At 41.6% G+C, this 22,768-nt stretch overlaps 1 protein-coding gene across 3 annotated transcripts in view; it reads left to right on the top strand.

The window, feature by feature from the left end:
* Window positions 1-22,768, top strand: part of cbfb (core-binding factor subunit beta) — a 65,297-nt gene that overhangs the window by 25,661 nt on the left and 16,868 nt on the right. For all 3 annotated transcript variants that reach the window (XM_033036141.1, XM_033036139.1, XM_033036140.1), the window contains one exon: window positions 13,858-13,974. In XM_033036141.1, coding sequence (XP_032892032.1) covers window positions 13,858-13,974 — 117 coding nt within the window. The remainder of the gene's footprint in view (window positions 1-13,857; window positions 13,975-22,768) is intronic.

Genomic DNA, 22,768 nt, shown 5'->3' with positions numbered 1-22,768 from the left:
ATGAATCACTGGCAATGTTGTGACTAGCCTTAATTTTAGTTAATTTCCTGTCTGGCTCAACCAGATTCAATGTTTTTGTTGCTTATTTGCTTTCCTGGTCGGTGAGTCAAAATGTCTTTAGGCTGAAGTCTCCAAGTAGGTTATAGACATGCAGTTGTAATCAATGCTTTCCAATGATGATTTGCCACATAGATTGCTGTGTAACTGTTGACCACAGATTGCACTGTTCAAATAAGCAAATATTTAAACCATGACTTTTCACCAGTTTCAGGATAATTCAGGGAGAAAGGAGTAGTGAATGCCTATAGTATCGAAGAACAATATATTACTAAATCCCCTTCCAGGCTCTGGAATTATATCCTTACTTTCTGTTATTAGGTGAAAAGATTGAGGTGATTTGTGTATATTGCCCTACCAAGCGAAGATACTAGAGCGGAGCAAGATAGACCACTCCTGCAAAATCCAATGGACTGACGTGTAGTATGCAACAGAGCGTAACTTCCGCCATTTCAGTAAACCCGAGCCGACTTCACAGGGCTCGAAATTAGCGGTTGCCCGGGTGCCACTGACCACCCAAAGTGCTGCCAGGCAACCTAAACGGCGAGTCATTTTGCCCGGCTTGGCAACTTGGTTTATACCGAAGATAGACACAAAAAACTGGAGGAACTCCGCGGGTCAGGCAGCATCTCTGGAGAAAAGGAACATGACGTTTCGTGTCGGCGACGGCTGTCGTGCGGGGCAAAGATACTAGGCGCGTGGGAGCGAAGGGTTGGAGCGAATGACGGGCCTCGAACAGCGGCAGCAGCGGCCTCAAAAGCGGCTCCATCTCCTCCTCCTGCACCCCGCCCGCCCTGATAAGGGCCGCTGCTTGCAAACCCGCTAACGGCGCTTTCATAACAAACCCTCCCGCACGCCGAGGCCTCCCCCTCCCTCCCTCCTCCCTGCCTCGGCGTGCGGGACGGTTTGTTTTGAAAGCGCCGTTAGCGGATTTGCAAGCAGCAGTCGCTATCAGGGGGGAGGAGGAGATGGAGCCGCTGTCGCTGCTGCAATGCGGGACCCGTCATTCGCTCCCATACTTCTGAAGCAGCTGCACCATAGTTCATATAGCTATAGGATCTTTGAGCTGCACCGCTTGGCCCCGCACCTTGCTGTTGGCTGGCGGAGGAGGGAGGCGGTAGCGAAATCCCAATGGCCAAGGCAGCGGGGCGATGTTGTCTGAGGAGCACTGACCTTCCTTCCTCCCCACCTCAACCCCCTCCCTCTCTCTTGTACGCCCCCTCCACCACCACCCCCCCCCCCTTATACTGGGACCCCTCCTCTCCATCCTGCACTGATCCCCATTCCCACCTCTGTTCAGTCCTCACCCACATCCCCTGTGCTCCCCTCCCCATCTACCCCCCCCCCCCCCCCCCCGTTCCATTCATCCTGCGCTGATCACCATATCCACCTCGCATTGATTCTCCTGCCACCATCTCATCCATCCTACACTGGTCCCCCAATTCATCCTGTACTTACCCCCCTTCCCATCCATCCTGCACTTCTCCTCCATCCATCCTGTACTGATCCCCCATCCATCCTGTACTAATCCACGCATTCATCACGTACTGACCCACCCTCCATTTACCCTGCACCTTCCCCTCATTCATTCTGTAGTGATCCCCCATTCATCCTGCACAGACCCTCCGATCCACACTGTACTGACCCACCTCCCCCCATTCATCCTGTGCTGATTCCCCCCCCCTCCATCCATCCTGTACTGATCCTCCCATTCAAGAAGAATGGGGGGAACAGTCTGAAGAAGGGTCTCGACCCGAAACGTTGCCTATTTCCTTCGCTCCATAGATGCTGCCTCACCCGCTGAATTTCTCCAGCATTTTTGTCTACCCCTATCCATCCCGTACTGAACACCCGTATTCAACACCACTGACATCCCCCGTGCTCTCCCCTCACAATTTTACCTACTCCAACCAACACGTACTAATTCACCTGCCTCAATCCATCCATTCTGCACCAACTGCCTTCTAACCCCCCCCCCCCCCCCACCCCCGCCATCTATCCACCCCGCACTGATTCACACACACACCCCTCCTTGACCCTATTGTGCTGGAAATGTTTGTTTTAGTCCATAAAGATGGATTAATTATATTGTGAACACGTGAAACATTAAAACCGCAGTGTTCGATTGTCACTGCTGCCATTGACACATTATTACAGAATTAATTATAACGGCAAATCAATGCTCTTAATATGGAGTATCAGTCCTGTAGTTATTTAATGAGCAACATTCACAAGTATACGTTGGATTTATCCAGGTTTTACTTCGACAGTCGATCATATACATCACAAATTTGGTCAGGAGATATTTCAGTTGAAATTTTAACGTTAATTCTGAAGTGGGAATGATGGAAAAAGCGTTTCTCAATAATTTTATTTAAATCTGGTGCTTACAAACTGGATATCTTCATTGCTGTTCACAACACGTACATCTAATCTGAATGTCTGGTAATGTGGCGTCTTGACACCTTTAAATATATTACCAAAAGAACATTTGCTGCAGTTATGTCCTTTGGCCATCTCTTGTCAGTTAGTGTAATGTTTAACCTGTCAGATGGGTATAGTCGGTTTTAACAGCTATTATCATAAAATGCCTATACAAATTTACTTGCAACCTGTATATTTTGTTGTGGATAAATTATGTGGGTAGCGAGAATGTTTCTGTACCAATAGCAATAACGACCCATGCTATGGCCATGTTATGGTAATTTTCGGTCCTTCACAGAAAACATGCTTGCATCAATCTGTAGTGTGCATGGTTAAGCATATATGTTACCATGGTCCAGGATTTATTGACACAGGTTGATCATATGCTGAATAACCCAACCACATTTTAGTTTGGAAGTGGAAAGAACTAATAGAAATTGCATTAATTGCAATGTGTAAAAAGAGTTGAGATACTGTATTATAATTTTGCTGCATGTCATTGTGGCATATATTATGTCTTGATTGGTGAATTTGTTTAGTTTGTGACTTTATTTGAAGCAGAAATAATATGTGAATGCTTCATTGAGTATAATTCCGACTGGCATTCCGTCCGAGCACATTATCGCACGCGTCATGCAAACCTTCTTAAATGACCACCTAAGCTGTCATTTGGCAACCTAAAAAGCTGCCAAGGTTGCCCGGCTGGCAACAGGGAAAAAAAGTTAAGCGAGAGCCCTGCTTCAGTTATGCCTCTCGCAGTGTAATCAGCGTTGCGGGGGAACAGTTTGTGTGTTTCAGCGGAACAGGCAGCATCTCTGGAGAAAAGAAATAGGTGATATTTTGGGTCGACTTTTTCGATAGCTGCCATGACCCGTTTGATGTCATCCTTCGCCCTGCGAGTGTGTGTGTGCGCGTGTGTGTGTGTCAGACGAAAGCAAAGAATATAGAGCGGAATAGGTGACATATCGGATCGAGACCCTTCTTCAGACTGACAGTCAAGGGAAACAGGAGATATAGGCATTACTTCCATTCATTTGTCCTTAGTACCGTCCTCTCTTGTTCCTCTTTCCCCTGACTCAGTCTAAAGAAGGGTCTCGACCCGAAATGTCCCCTATTCCGCTCTATGATCTTTGCTTTCGTCTGTCTGTCCGTGCGTTCGCTTGTTCTTAGTGCCGGCGCTTCTCCACACACACACACACACACACACAAACACGCAGGGCGAAGTATGACATCAAACAGCTCATGGCAGCTATTGAAAAAGTACGGAAAAGGTAAGGGGGAAATTAAAAAAACAGGAAGGAAATAGATGTTTAATAAAATAAAGGGGGGACAGCGATCGCTCCGTGTTCGTGTCGGAGGGGGGGGGGGGGGGGGGGGGGGGATGGCTTGAGTAGGTGCAGGATTTTCTGGAGCTCCTTCCTAATGGCAATATTTTGTATGTTCAAAGTTAACAAGGAAGACTAGGCAGAAATAGATTACCCATGACCTACTAGGGGTTTTTCGTCAAGTGGACTATCTGGCTCTGCTATAGTATATTTGCTACCAAGTTATCGGAGTAGTCAGTGTATGTTTTCTTTGACTGCTGTCGGAAAGCTCTTAGTGGTAGAATCGCAGATGTCATCTATGACACCCAATAGTTAAGTAAATCAAACCACAGTAAAATAATAGAAAACCATGTAATCATCCAGATGATATGTTGGAATCATTGTATCATTTGATACTTCTAGTGTAAGAAAGGGCTTTTGAAGAAAAAAGAATCAGCTGTAACACCAAGCGGATCTGAACAGAATATAAATCTGTCCTAAGTCAAATGATTTGCCTCGTTCTGCTCTATACCATGGTCCTTTCCCTGATCATGTTGCTTTTATGTTAATGGTATGTCGTGTTGTTACTTGCGAGCGGAGCACCAAGGCAAATTCCTTGTAATGTGTACATACTTGGCCAATAAACTTCATTCATTCATTCCATGTGGCAGCTTCTGGATTCAAGAAGCATTCCATCCTAACCTCCCTCACACACCCACCTCAATTTCCCCAATGTAAAGGAGTCTACAATAGCAATGAAGTAGGAAAAATAATGAATTGAAAGAGAATCTAAAGCTCGTCCTACATGCAGAGCTGGAGAATTGGGTATAATCGGAGGCAAATGTTCACCAAAAACACGCTGGAGTTAGAACCAATTTAGTTTGTCAGTTTAGTGACCATCTGTAAATAAAAAGCCTCTGGCGGCACCCGGTGGTGGGGCCACTAGCTACACGAACCCTCAGCAGTCGGGGAGTAGGGTCACGTGACTGGGCAATGGCAAGGAGGAGTTGTCATGGGGTATAGGGGTGTGTCCTGGTATATACAGTGGCTTGCAAAAGTATTCATACCCCTTGAACTTTTCCACGTTTTGTCACGTTACAACCACAAACGTAAATGTATTTTATTGGGATTTTATGTGATAGACCAACACAAAGTGACGCATAATTGTGAAGTGGAAGGAAAATGATACATGGTTTTCAAATTTTTTTACAAATAAAAAACGGAAAAGTGTGGCGTGCAAAAGTATTCAGCCCCCTTTACTCTGATACCCCTAAATAAAATCCAGTGCAACCAATTGCCTTCAGAAGTCACCTAATTAGTAAATAGAGTCCACTTGTGTGTAATCTAATCTCAGTATAAATACAGCTGTTCTGTGAAGGCCTCAGAGGTTTGTTAGAGAACATTAGTGAACAAACAGCATCATGAAGCCCAAGGAACACACCAGACAGGTCAGGGATAAAGTTGTGGAGAAGTTTAAAGCAGGGTTAGGTTATAAAAAAATATCCCAAGCTTTGAACATCTCACGGAGCACTGTTCAATCCATCATCCGAAAATGGAAAGAGTATGGCACAACTGCAAACCTACCAAGACATGGCCGTCCACCTAAACTGACAGGCCGGGCAAGGAGAGCATTGATCAGAGAAGCAGCCAAGAGGCCCATGGTAACTCTGGAGGAGCTGCAGAGATCCACAGCTCAGGTGGGAGAATCTGTCCACAGGACAACTATTAGTCGTGCACTCCACAAATCGGGCCTTTATGGAAGAGTGGCAAGAAGAAAGCCATTGTTGAAAAAAAGCCATAAGAAGTCCCGTTTGCAGTTTGCCACAATCCATGTAAGGGACACAGCAAATATGTGGAGGAAGGTGCTCTGGTCAGATGAGACGAAAATTGAAGTTTTTGGCCTAAATGTAAAACGCTATGTGTGGCGGAAAACTAACACTGCACATCACCCTGAACACACCATCCCCACTGTGAAACATGGTGGTGGCAGCATCATGCTGTGGGGATGCTTTTCTTCAGCAGGGACAGGGAAGCTGGTCAGAGTTGATGGGAAGATGGATGGAGCCAAATACAGGGCAATCTTGGAAGAAAACCTGTTAGAGTCTGCAAAAGACTTGAGACTGGGGCGGAGGTTCACCTTCCAGCAGGACAACGACCCTAAACATACAGCCAGAGCTACAATGGAATGGTTTAGATCAAAGCATATTCATGTGTTAGAATGGCCCAGTCAAAGTCCAGACCTAAATCCAATTGAGAATCTCTGGCAAGACTTGAAAATTGCTGTTCACGGACACTCTCCATCCAATCTGACTGAGCTTGAGCTATTTTGCAAAGAATAATGGGCAAAAATTTCAGTCTCTAGATGTGCAAAGCTGGTAGAGACATACCTCAAAAGACTTGCAGCTGTAATTGCAGCGAAAGGTGGTTCTACAAAGTATTGACTCGGGGGCTGAATACCTTTGCACGCCACACTTTCAGTTTTTTATTTGTAAAAAAATTTGAAAACCATGTATCATTTTCCTTCCATTTCACAATTATGCACCACTTTGTGTTGGTCTATCACATAAAATCCCAATAAAATACATTTACGTTTGTGGTTGTAACGTGACAAAATGTGGAAAAGTTCAAGGGGCATGAAAACTTTTGCAAACCACTGTGTATATATATATATATATATATATATATATACATACATACATATATATATATACATACATACACATACATACATATATATATATATATACACACAAATATATATATACACACACACACACACATATATATATATATATATATATATATATATATATATATATAACGAACCCCAGGACAACCCTCTCTCTCTTCTCTCTCTTTCTTACTTCGAGCTGACCAACTCTCTTCTCTCTAGGGGTGAGTGTCCTTCCACCTCAGCAGGTGTTCAGCTTGAGCCCACGAGGCAACAACCTCGCAGCAGCAACAACAACTTTATGTTAGACGACCAACGTGCATGTATATCGAGCCTTTTATGCCTGAAAAAAGTAACCCACACGTTTGGTGCCTCTACAAGCCTGCGTATACCCGCCGTTTAGGAATTTTGCTGTTCTCCTCTTAGACAGTTCCTTTGAATAAAGAATGACCTCCTCTGGCTTGGTGATTTCTGAGGTGGCTAATGTAGGGACTGTAGGCTCTTCCATGGTGACAACCGTTAAGTGTTTAAGTGTTAAGTGTTTAATTATCCTATGTACCAATGTAAAAAGCATTGTGCTTGTCCAGAGATGATGCCTCGCTGTCGCTGGAGCTGCAACTTCATTTCACCTTGTAGGAAGTCATGGCGTGTAAGTCCTGCTACAGCTGCCAAATGATCGTGTAATCCTATAGATCAAAAATGTGTCTTCGTAGGCTCGAGCACAGGAAAATAGTAGACGGAATAGGACATCAGGCCTTCAAGAATGCCCAACCATTCAACATGATCATGGCTGATAAATGCTGGCCACGCCTCAGGCCAGAGATTTTTTAAAGATACATTGACGAATTAGAAGAATTTCTATTCACCTAGATTTTAAATTATTGGCCCCATGTCTTGAAACTATGCCCGTTGGTTCATAACTCTCTCAGAGATGGAACACCCAGAGGGCAGATCAGTGGGTAATGTGCTCCTTCACCCCTTAGGCTGGACTTCTAAGTGCTCCTGATAAATTCTGTTTTTGCAGCCTTGAGTCTTAATACCAGAGCTAATACAGCATATTTCAACATCTTTGCCAATACAGATGCTGCTTGGCCCACTGTGTTCTTCCTGCAGCCTACTTTTTGCTTCAGATTCCAGCATCTCGTCTTTTTTTGCATCTTCACAATGCCATCTCTAATTTAAAACACACTTAAAGTGGTTTGTGCATGATATTTTGGCATACTTTTTTCTTACTTCTAATTGTACAGGATACAAGATCTTAATGATTAAGAACCTTGTGATAATGTGGATGATTCAGAAGCAGATGGGAGCACTGTAAGATGTAGTAAAGATAGCTGTGGTCTGTTGGTGGATGAATGGACAGATTCATGTGACTTCGATTGAATGAATGAGTCAGAACTCTGTCTCTGTAGGAATGCAGCTCTCTGAAAGATTCCATTGGAGCTGAATAACTTGGGGGAGGGCAGACTGCTTGTCTAGGGTCTCGGCCATTTCCTGTTGGTGTGGATTTGCTGGAAGATGTTGTTACCGCACTGATTCATGATCTCCAATTACAGAAGTTGTGGAAGGGCAAAATTAGAACTGCTGCTGTTCCACCTAAAATGGAAATAGAATTAACATAGGAAAAAGAAAACTTCTCAACTGTAGGAGTAGGGAAAAGAATTAGGATGTGGTCAAGCAGGAATGCATGGTTGATCAGATGCCCTGGGTCATTATAAACTGCATGCAGCCAAATCTTGTAAAAATGTAACAGAAGGAACACAAACCTATATAGTGAAACTGAGCATATGTGACAGCTCAATGGTAATTGTTTGCATTGTTACATTTGGTGTATATGAAGAATCAAATCCACCATTGAGAACTAATAGAGTTCACCGGTTGAAAAGTGTTCATTTCCTTCTGCATTTAAACTTTTGTTTCTATGTTTCTGAAAAGTACACTAGTTGGGTACTCTAAGACTTGTATCTTATCAGCAAATTTAACTTAGTGATTACATCATTACTATTTTATTATGCAAGCATATGAAATCATTCGATTAGCTCTGTTTTTGAATTAACCAATTTCCCTTGAACTCAGAGTGGATATTTTTGTCATTTTGACATTTGTCACTGTAGAGCTCTATTTCTTTCATACTGATGAAATTAACCAGTGAAAGTTAGTTCTCATTATTAGATTCTTGTAAAACTACAATTGAGATAGATCAACAAGCTTGCATATCATAAATGTATTGCTCTTCTGCCTCACCTTTAAGGGTCGGTCCCACTTTCACGACCTTTTTAACTCGTGGACATTTTTCATCATGCTAGAAAAACGCCCCAACCTACTTGATGCCATGAGAACCTACGACTAGCATCACGGCCTGCTACGACTTTCCTCCGACCTCGTGACGACCATGCTGCGAGTATGAGTCAAGGGCAAACTCAGCAGAGGTTGTGAATTAGGTCGTTAAATTGGGACAGGCCCTTTAATGTTCTACATTTCTGGTATGTCCTCGGCAGCATGTTTTAATGAGTTTGGTTCCAAATTTAAATGTTTAATAAATCAGAGCCACAAATATGACAATTTTTGTCTGGATTTTCTGGGGTTCAAAATGAAGGAAAAATATGTTTTTTGAGCATTGCTTGTAGAGGGCTCCCTTGTACCTCACGTGTTCCCTTTTCCCCAAACTCCCAACTGTTTTGAGTTATTCCCTTCTTACAATGTTATCCCTGAGCTTTTCTTCACGATTACTTGCTCTATCTGGAGTCTACCAACATGCATTCAGCACAAACATTGTTCACCGAAGGCCTCGTTCCTGTGCTGTACTGTTTTATGTTAACACAGGTTTTACCAAATAGCCGTCAGCCAGCCTACTTTTCTGCTGGCTGGGAAACAGGAAGAAATATTAAACTAATCCTGCAGTTAACATCTGCAGGACTTCCATATTTCATGTGTGCTACAACCCACATTCTCAAGCCCCCTTGCACATCCTTTGTGTAATGACGACTTCTGTAAATTATGTCATAATAACAGGTATGTAAAGAATCTTAAGTGATGAAAGGCAGAGCTCTGGTGGATTTTCTATTGGAGTTGAGAGGTGCTGGACTAAGACTCTTGAGGAAGTGTGTGGTTAACAATTTGTTGCATTGACTGATGTTTCCTCTTACTAGTTGGGTTTGGTTCTTTAAGATGAAGGAAATTGTACTAATGTGGCTAATAGGGGCATGTGGATGTGAAGGATCTGTGGTATGTATTAGAAGGGTTGGTGTAGGTGATTAGATTAGTATTATTTTTTTCCTTGTTTATATACATTAAAGCATGCATAAACATTGGCATATCCAGTAACGTCTTTCCACCTCCATAAAGGAAATTGCAATAACATTGTTTTATTGATTCACTGGAGCCTTTGGTATATTTTCTATTTAGAAATGAAAATCTTGCCATTAAATATAATCTGGACCTTTTTAAGAGATTTATAACTGTTTTTCAGGCAATTTTTTTAATGAATTTTCTTGGACATTGGGATGTTACACTAATTTATTGCCATCACTCTAGAACAAAATCAATTCCATATAGAGATTACAAAATAAATGTTGGAAATACTCAACCAGTGTATATGGAAATGGATTTGTAGAGAAATTTTAATTTGAAGTCAAAAATGCCAATTTAGCACTTGCTCTTCTTGGAGTGTGTGTTCAATAAGTTCAATATGAGCATGAACATAATCCAAAATGTAAGTGATCAGTATCCTTGCATACCGACATGGGTTGGAGCCATACCTGTAACATGCGGGATACATCGAGAATTCATAGTTTGGTTCGTTGAAATTCAAATTGAACTAATTCCTTACTTGACTGCATGGTGTCTAAGATGTATTCAAGCTCACAGCTGAGGCCAATTTGTTTTCATTGCGTACAAGTACATTTCCGGCTCTACTTGCTACCAATGACAATTCTGTTATCTCTGAGCAATTGTTTTATTATTCTAGATGTTTTCTTGTGCTGGGGAAGGCAGTACTGTCCTTCAGCTTTGGTCATGGTAGTCTTGATTTCTACTAATTGCTTCAAACAATTATCACGTGGCATTTCGCACAAGATAATCGGTTTGAAATTGTGGTTAATGGGGCACTGTAGAGTCCTGAGTTAATGGAAATTTCTAATAGTGTGCAACCCTTCAAGCCATCACTAGTAAGAGTTGTGACCACAATTTTTATTTCCACTTAATTTGCCCTGCCTGACAAGCAAAAATATATTGCTGGTCAAAACTGAGCTGCAACAAGTATTTATTGTTAGTGCGAACTGTTGTGAAGACATCTTAAAAAACTAAATACTCCTTTTATCATTCAGATCTTACAGAGCATTGAATTGCTGTTATCTACATTTTTACTAATTTTTCTTTTCATTATCCAAGTTGACACAAGTCTTCTGTTAGTTGTACTTGCAAACCTTTAAAGAGAATTCCATATTTCATGAAATATTAACAGGTTTTTTTTGTAAAACCGTTCTGATTTTTGTTTTGCATCACGTTTGAATTATCCAAGAATCAACTTGATGAACCGTTGGATGAGAATTTATTTCAAATTATATCGTTCAGTTATTTTAAATAGTATTGTTTTAAGTGCCTGACATTTATCTGGCAGCTTTCATGTTCATGTGAATGTCCCAAAGCAATTTGCAGCTAATGAACCACATTTTGAAGTGTGGTCTTTATAGCAATGTAGAAACACAGCTATGAATAGCAGCCCACAGCACTGTGATAATGACCAAACTTGGAAATGTTCACCTCAAACAAATAAAAATATTAGAATACTTGTTTTCCAGTTTTAGGGCAACACCCATCCACAGCTTGAAAATGTAGAATGTGAACATATAAATGAGAAGTTTTCAGTCAGTGTGGAACAGAAGTTAAAGAAAAGCAAGCAGTGGTAGGTTAATGGTCCTTGCAACATTCAGTAAGATAATTGATCCTATGCCTATGTTCTTGCCTTATTCCCATATTCTTTGATGTTGAAAAATCCTCAAAAATCTATCAAGGGTTCAATGGTACTTTATTGTCCCATATACCTAGGTACAGTGAAATTCTATTTTGCATACAGTTCACTAAAAATCTTACTACAACAAAGACATAATCATACTTTAGAACACGAGTGTGAGATGGTAGATTGTACTGAGGCAGTATAAATCAGTCGCAACGTTTCCGAAGCCCTTCAAGTTCAGAGTTGTTAAAAATCTGTATTAAAAGACTAATCTTTCTATAAAACAATAATATAACAATTGGGACAAGTGGGTTAATGTATTCATGCATGATTCTGGCCTATAATCTGCAGAAGATGCGGAAATGCTCTCTCCAGCCCGCGTAATTGCTGCTCACCAAACTAAATTTCTCCTCATCATCTTAATACTTAGTAGCCATTAAGCCAAATGTCCCTAAGTGCCAAAGCATTTCATAGTTTAATGTTCAGTAAAATAATGTGTGCTCTGAAGTAGGGAATAATTTGAATGCACATTATTGCACAGCAGATTTGCTGCTTTACAGCGTCAGAGACCCGTGTTTGATCCTGATTATTGTGCTGTCTGTACAGAGTTTGTACCTTCTCCCTGTGACTGCAATGGTTTTCTTAGTGTATTCCTCCCATACTCCAAAGATGTCCAGTTTTGTAGGTTAATTGGCTTTGGTAAATTGTAATAAATTGTCCCTGGTGTGTGTAGATTAGTGTATGGGGCGATTGCTGGTCGGCTTGGACTCGTTGTGCCGAAGGGCCTGTTTCCGTACTTCAAGTCTAAAGTCACAGTTTCACTACAGTGTGATGCTGTCTTGTACTTGATGAAGAATTCTATTCAGTTAATTAAATAATGAAATATTGCAACATAAACAATCGTAATAATCATTTAAGTGGTTTTTTAAAAAAGCATAAAGATTAGGAACAGGAGCAGGCCAATGGGCCCATCGAGCCTGCTGCTCTATTTAGCAACGTTTTCTAGTAAAAGCTTAATATCCAGAAATGCATTGATTTGTTTTGAATGAACATTTGCAACTGAGCCTCCGTGGCCCTCAATTGAGAATTCCAAAAGTTTTCCACTCTGTTTTTTTTAATATCTCAATCTAAATGGCATGCTCCTTGGTCTCCTACGTTTTTTTTGCCCCACACCGGTCCTAGGCTCTGCAGTGCAGAGAAATATCGTCAATATAGCTTGATTATCAAGACCTGTTTTAAGGAAATTGAGTTTTGATGAAAGCTCCTCATCTTTCTATACTGAGAAAGTATTTGTTGATCACCTCGAATGACAAACCCAGCATTCCTGGATCTAGTCTAATGCATCTTTGGGTATGGTGACTAAAATTATACACAATAGTTGTAAGTGCAGTGCCCCCAAATCTTTGTGCAATTAAAATAATACTTTTTAAATTCCAGTAATCAAATCCTCTTGTAATACAGGCCATTTGCCCTGCTGACCATGTTTCCTTCAGCACACCTATAACATCTGCACACTCTAATCTCTTGCCATTAAACAAAATGTTCTGTTATTTTCACCAAAATAGAGTACATAATGTTTTCCATTTTATATTTTGCCAAGTTCTTGCACACCCACTCGACTTGTGCATATCTCTCCCCCCTCCCCCCCCCCCCAGTCTCTCTACATCATCCTCCGTATTCATATTCAAATGTTGTTGAGCACCACCAGAAGATTTGAAATCATGGTATTTGATTTACTCTGCAATTGTAGTGAAATGGATTGTAAACCACTGTGGCCCAAACATCAATTCCTGTAAAACCCCACTCATCAAAGCCAACAGCCTGAGAAGGATATGTATTTTCTCCACTCTCAGTACAATAACCAATTCTCAATCTAGGTAAGTGTGTTGCCACCTGATTCCTTGTTAACAAACCTTTTTTTTGTGGGATGTTATAAGCTTTCTAAAAATCCAAATACACCTCATCCACTGGTTCCTCCTTAACCACTCTGCACATGACTCCACGTGTCCTATTAATGCTTTCAAGGTTTTCTGGTACTATATCATTCATTATAGATTCCAGCATTTTTTCTACCAATGGCATCAGGATGATCGTTAGGTAGTTAATTTTCTCTTTCTCTCCCTTCTGAATCAGTAAGGTCATGATTACTACCCTCCACTCTACAGAAACAATTCAAGAATCTATAGAAGCCTGGAAGATAGCAACCAGGGCATTTGCCAACTGAATAGCATCTTCCAGGCATGCAAATAATTGGGTTATTTCCCTTATTGTCGTTTCTTTTTCTAAATGTCAAATGCCCTGGAATATTTGGTCGTCAGCCTTTTTCAAAAGTTGTTGGTGCAGACTAGACTAGAATTTCTTTTGTCACTAATATGTTTTCATGATATTTTAAATTTACCATTAGATGTCAATGTAATTTTTAATGAATTGTCTTATTCTTCATAAAGGTATACCTGAAGGCCCCCATGATACTTAATGGTGTCTGTGTGACCTGGAAAGGCTGGATTGACCTCCAACGTCTTGATGGCATGGGCTGTCTTGAGTTTGATGAAGATCGTGCACAGGTAAGTACATTAAAATGGTGCTTTCAAATTCGATTTTGCAAATCTATTATTTCCGTTGTACACGCCTTGATTTATAAAACTTGTGTTAAGTTTGTTTTTAAAGAGTGTTCATTTGGCATGGAGTGTTTGGAGAAATCAGTTTATAAACACGTCATGTGACATGACAACACTCTTATAAATGATTGGGACATGCAAATCTAATTCTAAATGCAGTGATTAAAATGGATTTGAATTAAATAGAAGATGTCTTGAAATAGTTATTCTTTTGGTGATGTCAAATGAAGTTTGGTCTAAAGGGCTAAATCTTGAGTTCTAAAGGCCATTTGTCTTGAAGATATTGGTGTGACATTTAAGTATCTACATTTTCCAATATGTCATCAAAGATGATACAGCTCCTGATAGCATGACATATTTTATGATCTAATTAATCTTGTTGACGACTTGTTGAGTTTGCTGCAGAGGGTGAAAAGAAAATCCTGAGGGGTCTTGGCAGGATGGATATGGAGAATATGTTTCCTATTGTGGAAGAATCAAAAACATTTATTTTTAAAGGAGGGGGCTAGTCCATTTAAGGCAAATGAGCTACATTTGCCTTTGAGGCTCATGAGTCCTTGAAACACTCTTTCTCAAAGGATGGTGGAAGCAAGAGACTGAAACATCACCAGGGATAGACAAGAATGCAGTTGAAGTCGGTCTGAACATATTTTTGAATGGTGTGAGTAGCCAGCTGATGTGCTCCTCTTAAATCATGTGTTTACATATTGCAGGAGCAGGTATAGTCTGTAGATGTCTGCATATGCATATTCTGCTTGGGTAGACTAAAACCCAAGGCCATGAACATTAAATTCTCTAATTTTAGGGAACTAACCAAAAAACACGATCCTCACCCCCTTCTTTCCATAGTCTCTTCCCTAGATTATCCCTCACCTGGATGTACACCAATTACTCCCACATCCTCTCCCCCTTTTGCTTTCCATTGTCCCCTTCCACATATATCCCTTCCTCTGGCTTCACATTTCATGCCTCTACTATGCTTATCTCACGGACTTTTGTCTTTTCATCTCTGGCCTTTGACCAACCATTTGCCAATGAAATCCCTCTCACTTACCTCCAGCACTTTGTTTTTTTATATTTCTTAATCGTTGCTGGACTATCAACTGTATAATCAGCCAAGTTGGCATCTCATAAATCTAATCTGCAGATGCTGGAAATGTGAAACAAAAACAGAAAATATTGGAAATACAGCCAATTAACCAGCATGTGTGGGTCAAAAGAGTTAACAATCCAGCACAAGACCTTTCAATAGAACTTGCTGATTTCAAAAAGTAATTCGTAATTCAAATAACATATTTTATTACCTTGGGTTGTCCCAAGAAATTATCAACAAATTAAGCACTTTCATTGTAATATAGAAAAAGCAGCAGTTAATTTGCACAGATATTTTGATAAATGGTAACTTGTATGCTTTTTCACATAGCAATGTTATGTACAGTGGCCTCCATAATGTTTGGGACAAAGGCCCATCATTTATTTATTTGCCTCTGTATTCCACAATTTGAGATATGCAATAGAAAATCACACGTGGTTAAAGTGCACATTGTCAGAAAGGCGATTTTTAGACATTTTGGTTTCACCATGTAGAAATTACAGCAGTGTTATACACAGTTTGGGGCATGGCAATGTCATGTTTAGTATTTTGTTGCACTTTCCTTTGCATGCAATGACTGCTTGAAGTCTGCGATTCATGGACATCACCAGTTGCTGTAATACAGGCCTGTATTACAGCCATGTTTAACTTATGCTTGTTTTGGGGACTAGTACCCTTCAGTTTTCTCTTCAGCATATAAAAGACATGCTCAATTGGGTTCAGATCGGGTGATTGACTTGGCCACTCAAGAATTGACCATATTTTAGCTTTGACAAACTCCTTTGTTGTTTCAGCAGTATGTTTGGGATCATTGTCTTGCTGTAGAATGAACGCCGGCCAATGAGTTTTGAGGCATTGGTTTGAACTTGAGCAGATAGCAGATTTACCATTGTGCCTTCCCTCATAATGGGAACCATTGTGGGGGGATGTTTTTATGTTTAAATTTCTTTATTACTGTTATGTCTGTATTCTTTCTTTATGTGCTGCATTGGCAAGAAGCATTTTACTACACCTAGGTGTATGTGACCAATAAAATAACCTTTGAACCTTTGACACTTCAGAATTCATTATGCTACTATCATCAGCAGTTGTATCATCAATGAAGATAAGTGAGCCAGTACCTTCAGCAGCCACACATGCCCAGGCCATATCACCCCCACCACCATGTTTCACAGATGAAGTGGCATGCTTTGGATCTTGGGAAGTTCCCTCTCTCCGCTACAAATTGCTCTTGCCATCACTCTGATATAAGTTAAGCTTTGTCTCATCTGTCCACAAGACCTTTTTCCAGAACTGTGGTTGCTCTTTTAAGTACTTCTTGGCAAACTGTAAGCTGGCCATCTTATTTTTGCGGCTAACCAGTCGTTTGCATCTTGCAGTTTAGCCTCTGTGTTTCTGTTCATGAAGTCTTTTGCGGACAGTGGTCATTGACAAATCCACACCTGACTCCTGAAGAGTGTTTCTGAACTGTCGGACAGGTGTTTGGGGATTTTTCTTTATTATAGAGAGAATTCGTCTGTCATCAACTGTGGAGGTCTTCCTTGGCCTGCCAGTCCTTTTGCGATTAGTAATAATAATAATAATAATAATAATAATAATAGCTTTATTTATATAGCACATTTTAAGTCAACTTGCATTGACACCAAAGTGCTTTACATAAATTAAATGATAAATTTACATACAAACCATAGAAAAAGGTTAAAATTAAATAAAGACAGAAAATGGACACAACACATTATAGAGTTCAACACAAACGTCCCCCCACAGCAGAATCAAAATTTTCCACTGTGGGGAAAGGCAGTAGAAAGTTAAGTCCTCTTCCTCTGAAACACCCGAGGTCGGGGCCCATTTGTGGCCTTGCAGCCAGTCCGATGTTTTCAGGGCCCTCTTGCCGTGAAGATGGAACACTGGCGTCGGGTGAAACAATTCCTCAGCGGCTTGGAAAGTCTGGAGCGGCTGCCTCCTCCCTGGGGACTGGGGCACTCGTAGAATTCAGGCCGCGCCGGTTGGAGCTCCGACCCCGGCGAACTCGATCCCTGGCTCCGCGGCGCTCCAAATCCAGCGCCGCCCGCGGCCGGACGCCGTCAGCCACAACTCCGCGATGTTTGGATCGACGGCCACAGCGCTCCGGAGCTTACCGCACGGCGACCCGGCAAGGCATCGCCCGCTCCGTGGTTCCGCTCCGTGATGGTGTCCTTGCGCTGCGCCGCCGAAGCTGTAGTCCCGGCCGGTCCCAACAGGAAACGCCGCTGCAGTCTCGATGGTAGGCCGCGAGGACGGGGCGAAGAAGCAGCTCGGAGGGATGCTGCCTCTCCGACCAGGTAGGGGACTAAGAATTAAAGTTTCCCCCTTCCCCCCCCCCACCCACCACATAAAAGACCTCCACTAACATTTTGGACAGGACTTAAAATAAAAAAAAGGTGAAGAGACGGACTGCGGGCAGGCTGCCATACACAGACGGCGCCCACTCCCGCACATCCGCCATCTTGGAAAACATAGTAAGCTCACCAGTGATCTCTTTCTTCTTAATGATGTTCCAAACAGTTGATTTTGGTACGCCTAAGGTTTGGCTGATGTCTCTAACAGTTTTATACTTGTTTCTCAGTCTCATAATGGCTTCTTTGACTTTCATTGGCACAACTTTGGTTGTCGTATTGATAAACAGCAGTAAAAGTTTCCAAGGGTGATGAAAAGACTGGAGGAAAGGGGAGGTGCTGAGAGCCCCCTTATACCTGCATTAAGGAGGCAATTAAACACACCTGAGAAATTACAAACGCCTGTGAAGCCATGTGTCCCAAACATTATGGTGCCCTGAAATGGGGGGACTATGTATAAACACAGCTGTAATTTATACATGGTGAAACCAAAATGTATAAAAATGACCTTTAATAAAATCTGACAATGTGCACTTTAGCCACATGCGATTTTTTTTCTATTACAAATCTCAAATTGTGGAGTACCGAGGCAAATAAATAAATGATTGGTCTTTGTACCAAACATTATGGATGGCACTGTACTTCAGAGTGTTGCGGTGCCTAGATCATTCGAACGAAGGATGATGCTTTTAAGATGAAGGCCATTCTAGCATTATCCCATAAATAATTGGGTGCATCAGTTTCTTACTTCCAGCAAATAATGCACCACTTCTAATATTTTACAAACTTTTGTTGACTATAACTAATGTGAAATCGCTATACTGCTATTATAGTATAATGTTATGGAATTTCCGTTCTGTGATTTGATTAGTGTCGTGTCTGGTGCAGTGGTATATATGAATGAATGAATGAATACGTTTATTGTCATTGCACAATACTGTGCAACGAAATTCCATTTCATCTCCTCCGGTTAAAAACAATACAAACACGACAACCATTGACACATATGTACACTTATTAGTAAAAATAAATAGGTGTTTTAAAAGAATTTAAAAGAATTTAAAAGAATTTGGCGGCATTTCTTAGAATTACATTTTGCTTCCCCAGCATTCTCTGTTGGAATTTAGCTCTTTTATCGCACATGGGTAGAAACTATTCTTTAGTCTACCGGTGCGAGCCTTCAGAGTCCTGAATCGCCTCCCAGAGGGTAGCAGAGTAAAAAGGTGGTTGGCAGGGTGGGATGTGTCCTGCTTGATATTTGTGGCCCGGCGCAAGCATCGGGCCGTATATATGTCATCCAAGGAGGGCAGTTGGGCGTTTGTAATGATCTGCGCAGTTTTTATAATTCCCTGCAACGCCCTCCTCTCAGCCACAGTACAGCTAGCAAACCACACCAGGATTCCATAGGAGAGGATACTCTCCACGGCGCATCAGTAGAAGGACAGCAGCAGCGGCTGTGAGACGTTTGCTCTCCGCAGAGACCTCAGGAAATACAGCCGCTGATGTGACTTCTTCACGAGAGTGACGGTGTTCATTTGCCATTTAAGGTCCTGGGAGATGTTTATTCCCAGGAACTTAAAGCCAGTGACTCTCTCCACCATGTCTCCTTTGATGTATAAAGGAGCAGGTTCCTCTCTCCTCTTCCTCCTGAAGTCAACGATCAGCTCTTTCGTCTTCGATGGATTGAGTACCAGGTTGTTTTTGGTACACCAGACAGTCAGTTTTTGGACTTCATCCCTGTAGGCAGACTCGTCGTTGTTGCCTATCAGTCCCACCACAGTCGTGTCGTCCGCAAACTTAATGATCCTATTTGTACTGTGTATTGGTATACAATCATAAGTGTATATTGTGTACAAAATGGGACTCAGCACACAACCTTGTGGCGCTCCTGTGCTGAGCGTCAGGACCGGGGAGTAACTGGACCCCATCCTGACAGTCTGTGGGCGATCTGTTAGGAAGTCCTTAATCCAACCGCATGTTATTGCATTAATACCCAGATCAGACAGTTTGTCCACCATTCTGCTGGGGATGATCGTATTAAATGCAGAACTAAAGTCTACAAATAACATCCTCACATATGAGCCAGGACGCTCCAGATGTGTCAGTGCAGAATGTAGAGCTGTGTTGATGGCATCTTCCGTTGATCTATTTGCTCTATACGCAAATTGATGCTGATCCAGGGTGGGTGGGAGTGAGGACTTAATGTGGGCCAGGACCAGCCGTTCAAAACATTTCATCACGGTCGAAGTGAGAGCAACAGGTCTATAGTCATTCAAGCTCTTAATGAATGTTGTTTTGGGTACAGGCACGATGGTAGCAGTCTTAAAGCATTTGGGGACAGTGCACGTTAACAGAGAGGTTAAAGATTTTGCTAAAAACCTCCGCTAACTGGTCTGCACAGTCCCGCAATACTCTCCCTGGGATGCCATCTGGTCCAGCAGCCTTCCTGGGGTTGACCCTGCGGAGTGCTCCTCTGACGTCCTCCGTACTCACAGTGAGTGCCAGGTCGTCAGTGCCGGGTGCGGCTGCAGGCGCAGGCTCTGCCTCATTCAGCTCAAACCGGGCGAAAAAATGGTTGAGCTCCTCAGCTAGCGAGTTGTTACTGCTGCAGATGATCGGCCCCCCCTATGAAAGAAACCATCTAATTTGTCAACTGAGTTTAAGTCGTAGTGTGGGTAGACTCGGTGGTTCAGGCAGCATCTCTGGAGAGAAGGAATGGGTGACGTTTCGGGTCAAGACCCTTCTTCAATAGTGTTCTGCTTTTTGGCAGGAATGTATTAGGGTTTCTGTTTTCGAGAAGTGAGACTCACACACTTTTAAACTTTCATTGTTATTTAAATCTATAGAACATTTTAAAATGGATATTAGTCCAAATTAGTCCAATTTTAGGTGGTCAATTTGATAACATATTGTGGCTTCTTAAATGGGCGCCAGTAACTTTACATGATGTCTCAACTGTGCTGTAAGCTCATGCCTGACCTAGTATGACATTTTATTTTTACAAATACTTAATTCCATAAAAATTAAGCTCCTGATATCTCCATAGGCACTTAAGAAATTTGGTCATACTAAATACTAACTCATCACTTTGGAATGGTTTGAATTGAAACTGTTACTAGATTATAAAATATGTAAAATGGTGAAGAAAACAGAATATTTTTCCATTAAAAAAAAAAACTATGACCACAGTACTTTTTCTTCTGTTTCACACTGAAATTAAGCCATGGTTGAATGAGTATCCAAATTCTTTCATAAGAGCAGCAAAGGTTTATGCCACAACCTCTCCTGTTGTGAATCAGCTTGAGCATGCTTCTTATGGTCTCTGTCGATCATAATTTAAATTGTCTTCACCCAGTTCCTGCCCCTTTGAAGTAATTTGGGCAATGTATTCCACCTCTATCACCTACCCCTCCCCAATCCCAACTAACTTTAGAGCATGCGCAAAAAATATACTTGCCTAGTACGTTGATTCCACTTATGCATACTCTCAAATCAAGGAAAAAACCAATAACCAAATTGGATTTGGCATCAGTATTTCAGCAGCATTATTCCACGTGCATTTGGAGTTTCCAATTACAGTGGCCTTCACTCTACTCTGTCCTTTTTTTCTCTGGGGAAGGAAGACAGAGCAAGAAATTATAAATTTGGAATCAAATCCCCAGCCTGCTATCTAAACACACTGAATACTAACCAGCATCTTTGTTTCTACGAATAGTATTCATGCTTTTCTAGAGGACTCTGCACATTCCCCATGTACTCATGATAATTAAAAATAACAACATTTCTAGGGGTGGGGAAGGGAAGAGGTGACAATTTCTGAGATGGCTCAGTAGAAGAATATCTATGGAGTATTGAGTCTTTGTATGCCTCATCAAGCTTTACCTCCCATTGTTTTTGCATACAGAACAACTATTATTCAGAAGTATTTTTTAAATCTCTTGTGGCTGTGACTGTGAGACTAGGGTAGAGGGTAAGAGCCTGGTGGATCATTTGTCCCTTGAATTTGTTCTGCCTGATCTGCTATCGTAATGTTCCTTCCCATTCCCCGTGACCTTCATCAAGAAATATATCTACCTTTTTATATTACATTCACCAACATGGTCGCAATTGCCTTTTGTGGGATAGCATTCCACTGGGTTCACCATACTTTGTGAAGAGATTTCTCCTCAACTCAGTTCTAAATATCTTATCCTGTGTCCTGAGGCTACGATCCTTAGTTTTAGACCCCAAGCCATGGGAAACATCCTAACTACATCCAGTCTGCATGCTGCATCTGTCATGTATTTGTCAAATAATTCAACTTGTCTAAACCACTTTGCCTCTTGTTCACAACTTGAGAAATTTAGAAATGTTGCATTCGGATCTCTCATTCAAATTCAGATTATCTGGGATTCCAAGCACAGATCACCAATATTCTACTTGTTACCACCTGTCATGCTGAGAAAGATCGGTTTACTTGAGTCTGAAGATGGGTCTCGACCCGAAACGTCACCCATTCCTTTTTTTCAGAGAAACTGCCTGAGTTACTCCAGCATTTTGTGTCTACCCTCCGTTTACTTCGGCTTTTTTTCAGAGAAACTGCCTGAGTTACTCCAGCATTTTGTGTCTACCCTCAGTTTACTTCGGCTTTTTTTCAGAGAAACTGCCTGAGTTACTCCAGCATTTTGTGTCTACCCTCAGTTTACTTCGGCTCTTGCTCCCTATTTCCTGTCTGTCAACCAATTTTCAATCTTTGCAGGTATACTACCTCCAATGCCAAATGCTTTAATTTGCACACTGATTTGCATAGTTCAACATAGGAACAGGCCCTTTGACCCATAGTGCTGAACATGATGCGAAGATAAACCAATCTCATCTGCCTGTACATGATCCATATCTTTCTATTCTCAATATATCCACCTGTCTCTTCTGCCTAAGGAAATAAAAACTTGACTTTTCTGGGTGTTCTGCTGTTACATCCATTTCCCCCACCACTAACGTTAGGCTAACTGGCCTGTAGTTACCTGCTTTCTGTTGAATGCCAAGCTGCAGTCAGTGAAGCCTGATGTGTTCTTATTGTCCAAGTTAAAGCCAGTGAGGTCACACAGACTGTCAATCTGTTGTGCTGGTGGGCAAATTGGAATGGGTCCAGGTCATTACTGAGGTGGAAGTTGATTTGCATCATACTCAATCTCAAAACACTTCATCACAATGGATGTGTGCTACCAGTCAGTAGTCATTGAAGCATGGCATTAAGCCAACAGGGTGAATAAACAAAGGGTGTGACTGGACT

Source organism: Amblyraja radiata, chromosome 17 (assembly GCF_010909765.2).
Source record: "Amblyraja radiata isolate CabotCenter1 chromosome 17, sAmbRad1.1.pri, whole genome shotgun sequence".
Lineage (NCBI taxonomy): Eukaryota > Metazoa > Chordata > Chondrichthyes > Rajiformes > Rajidae > Amblyraja > Amblyraja radiata.
The sequence above is the reverse complement of the archived record's forward strand: the minus strand, read 5'-3'. Positions and strand labels throughout refer to the sequence as shown.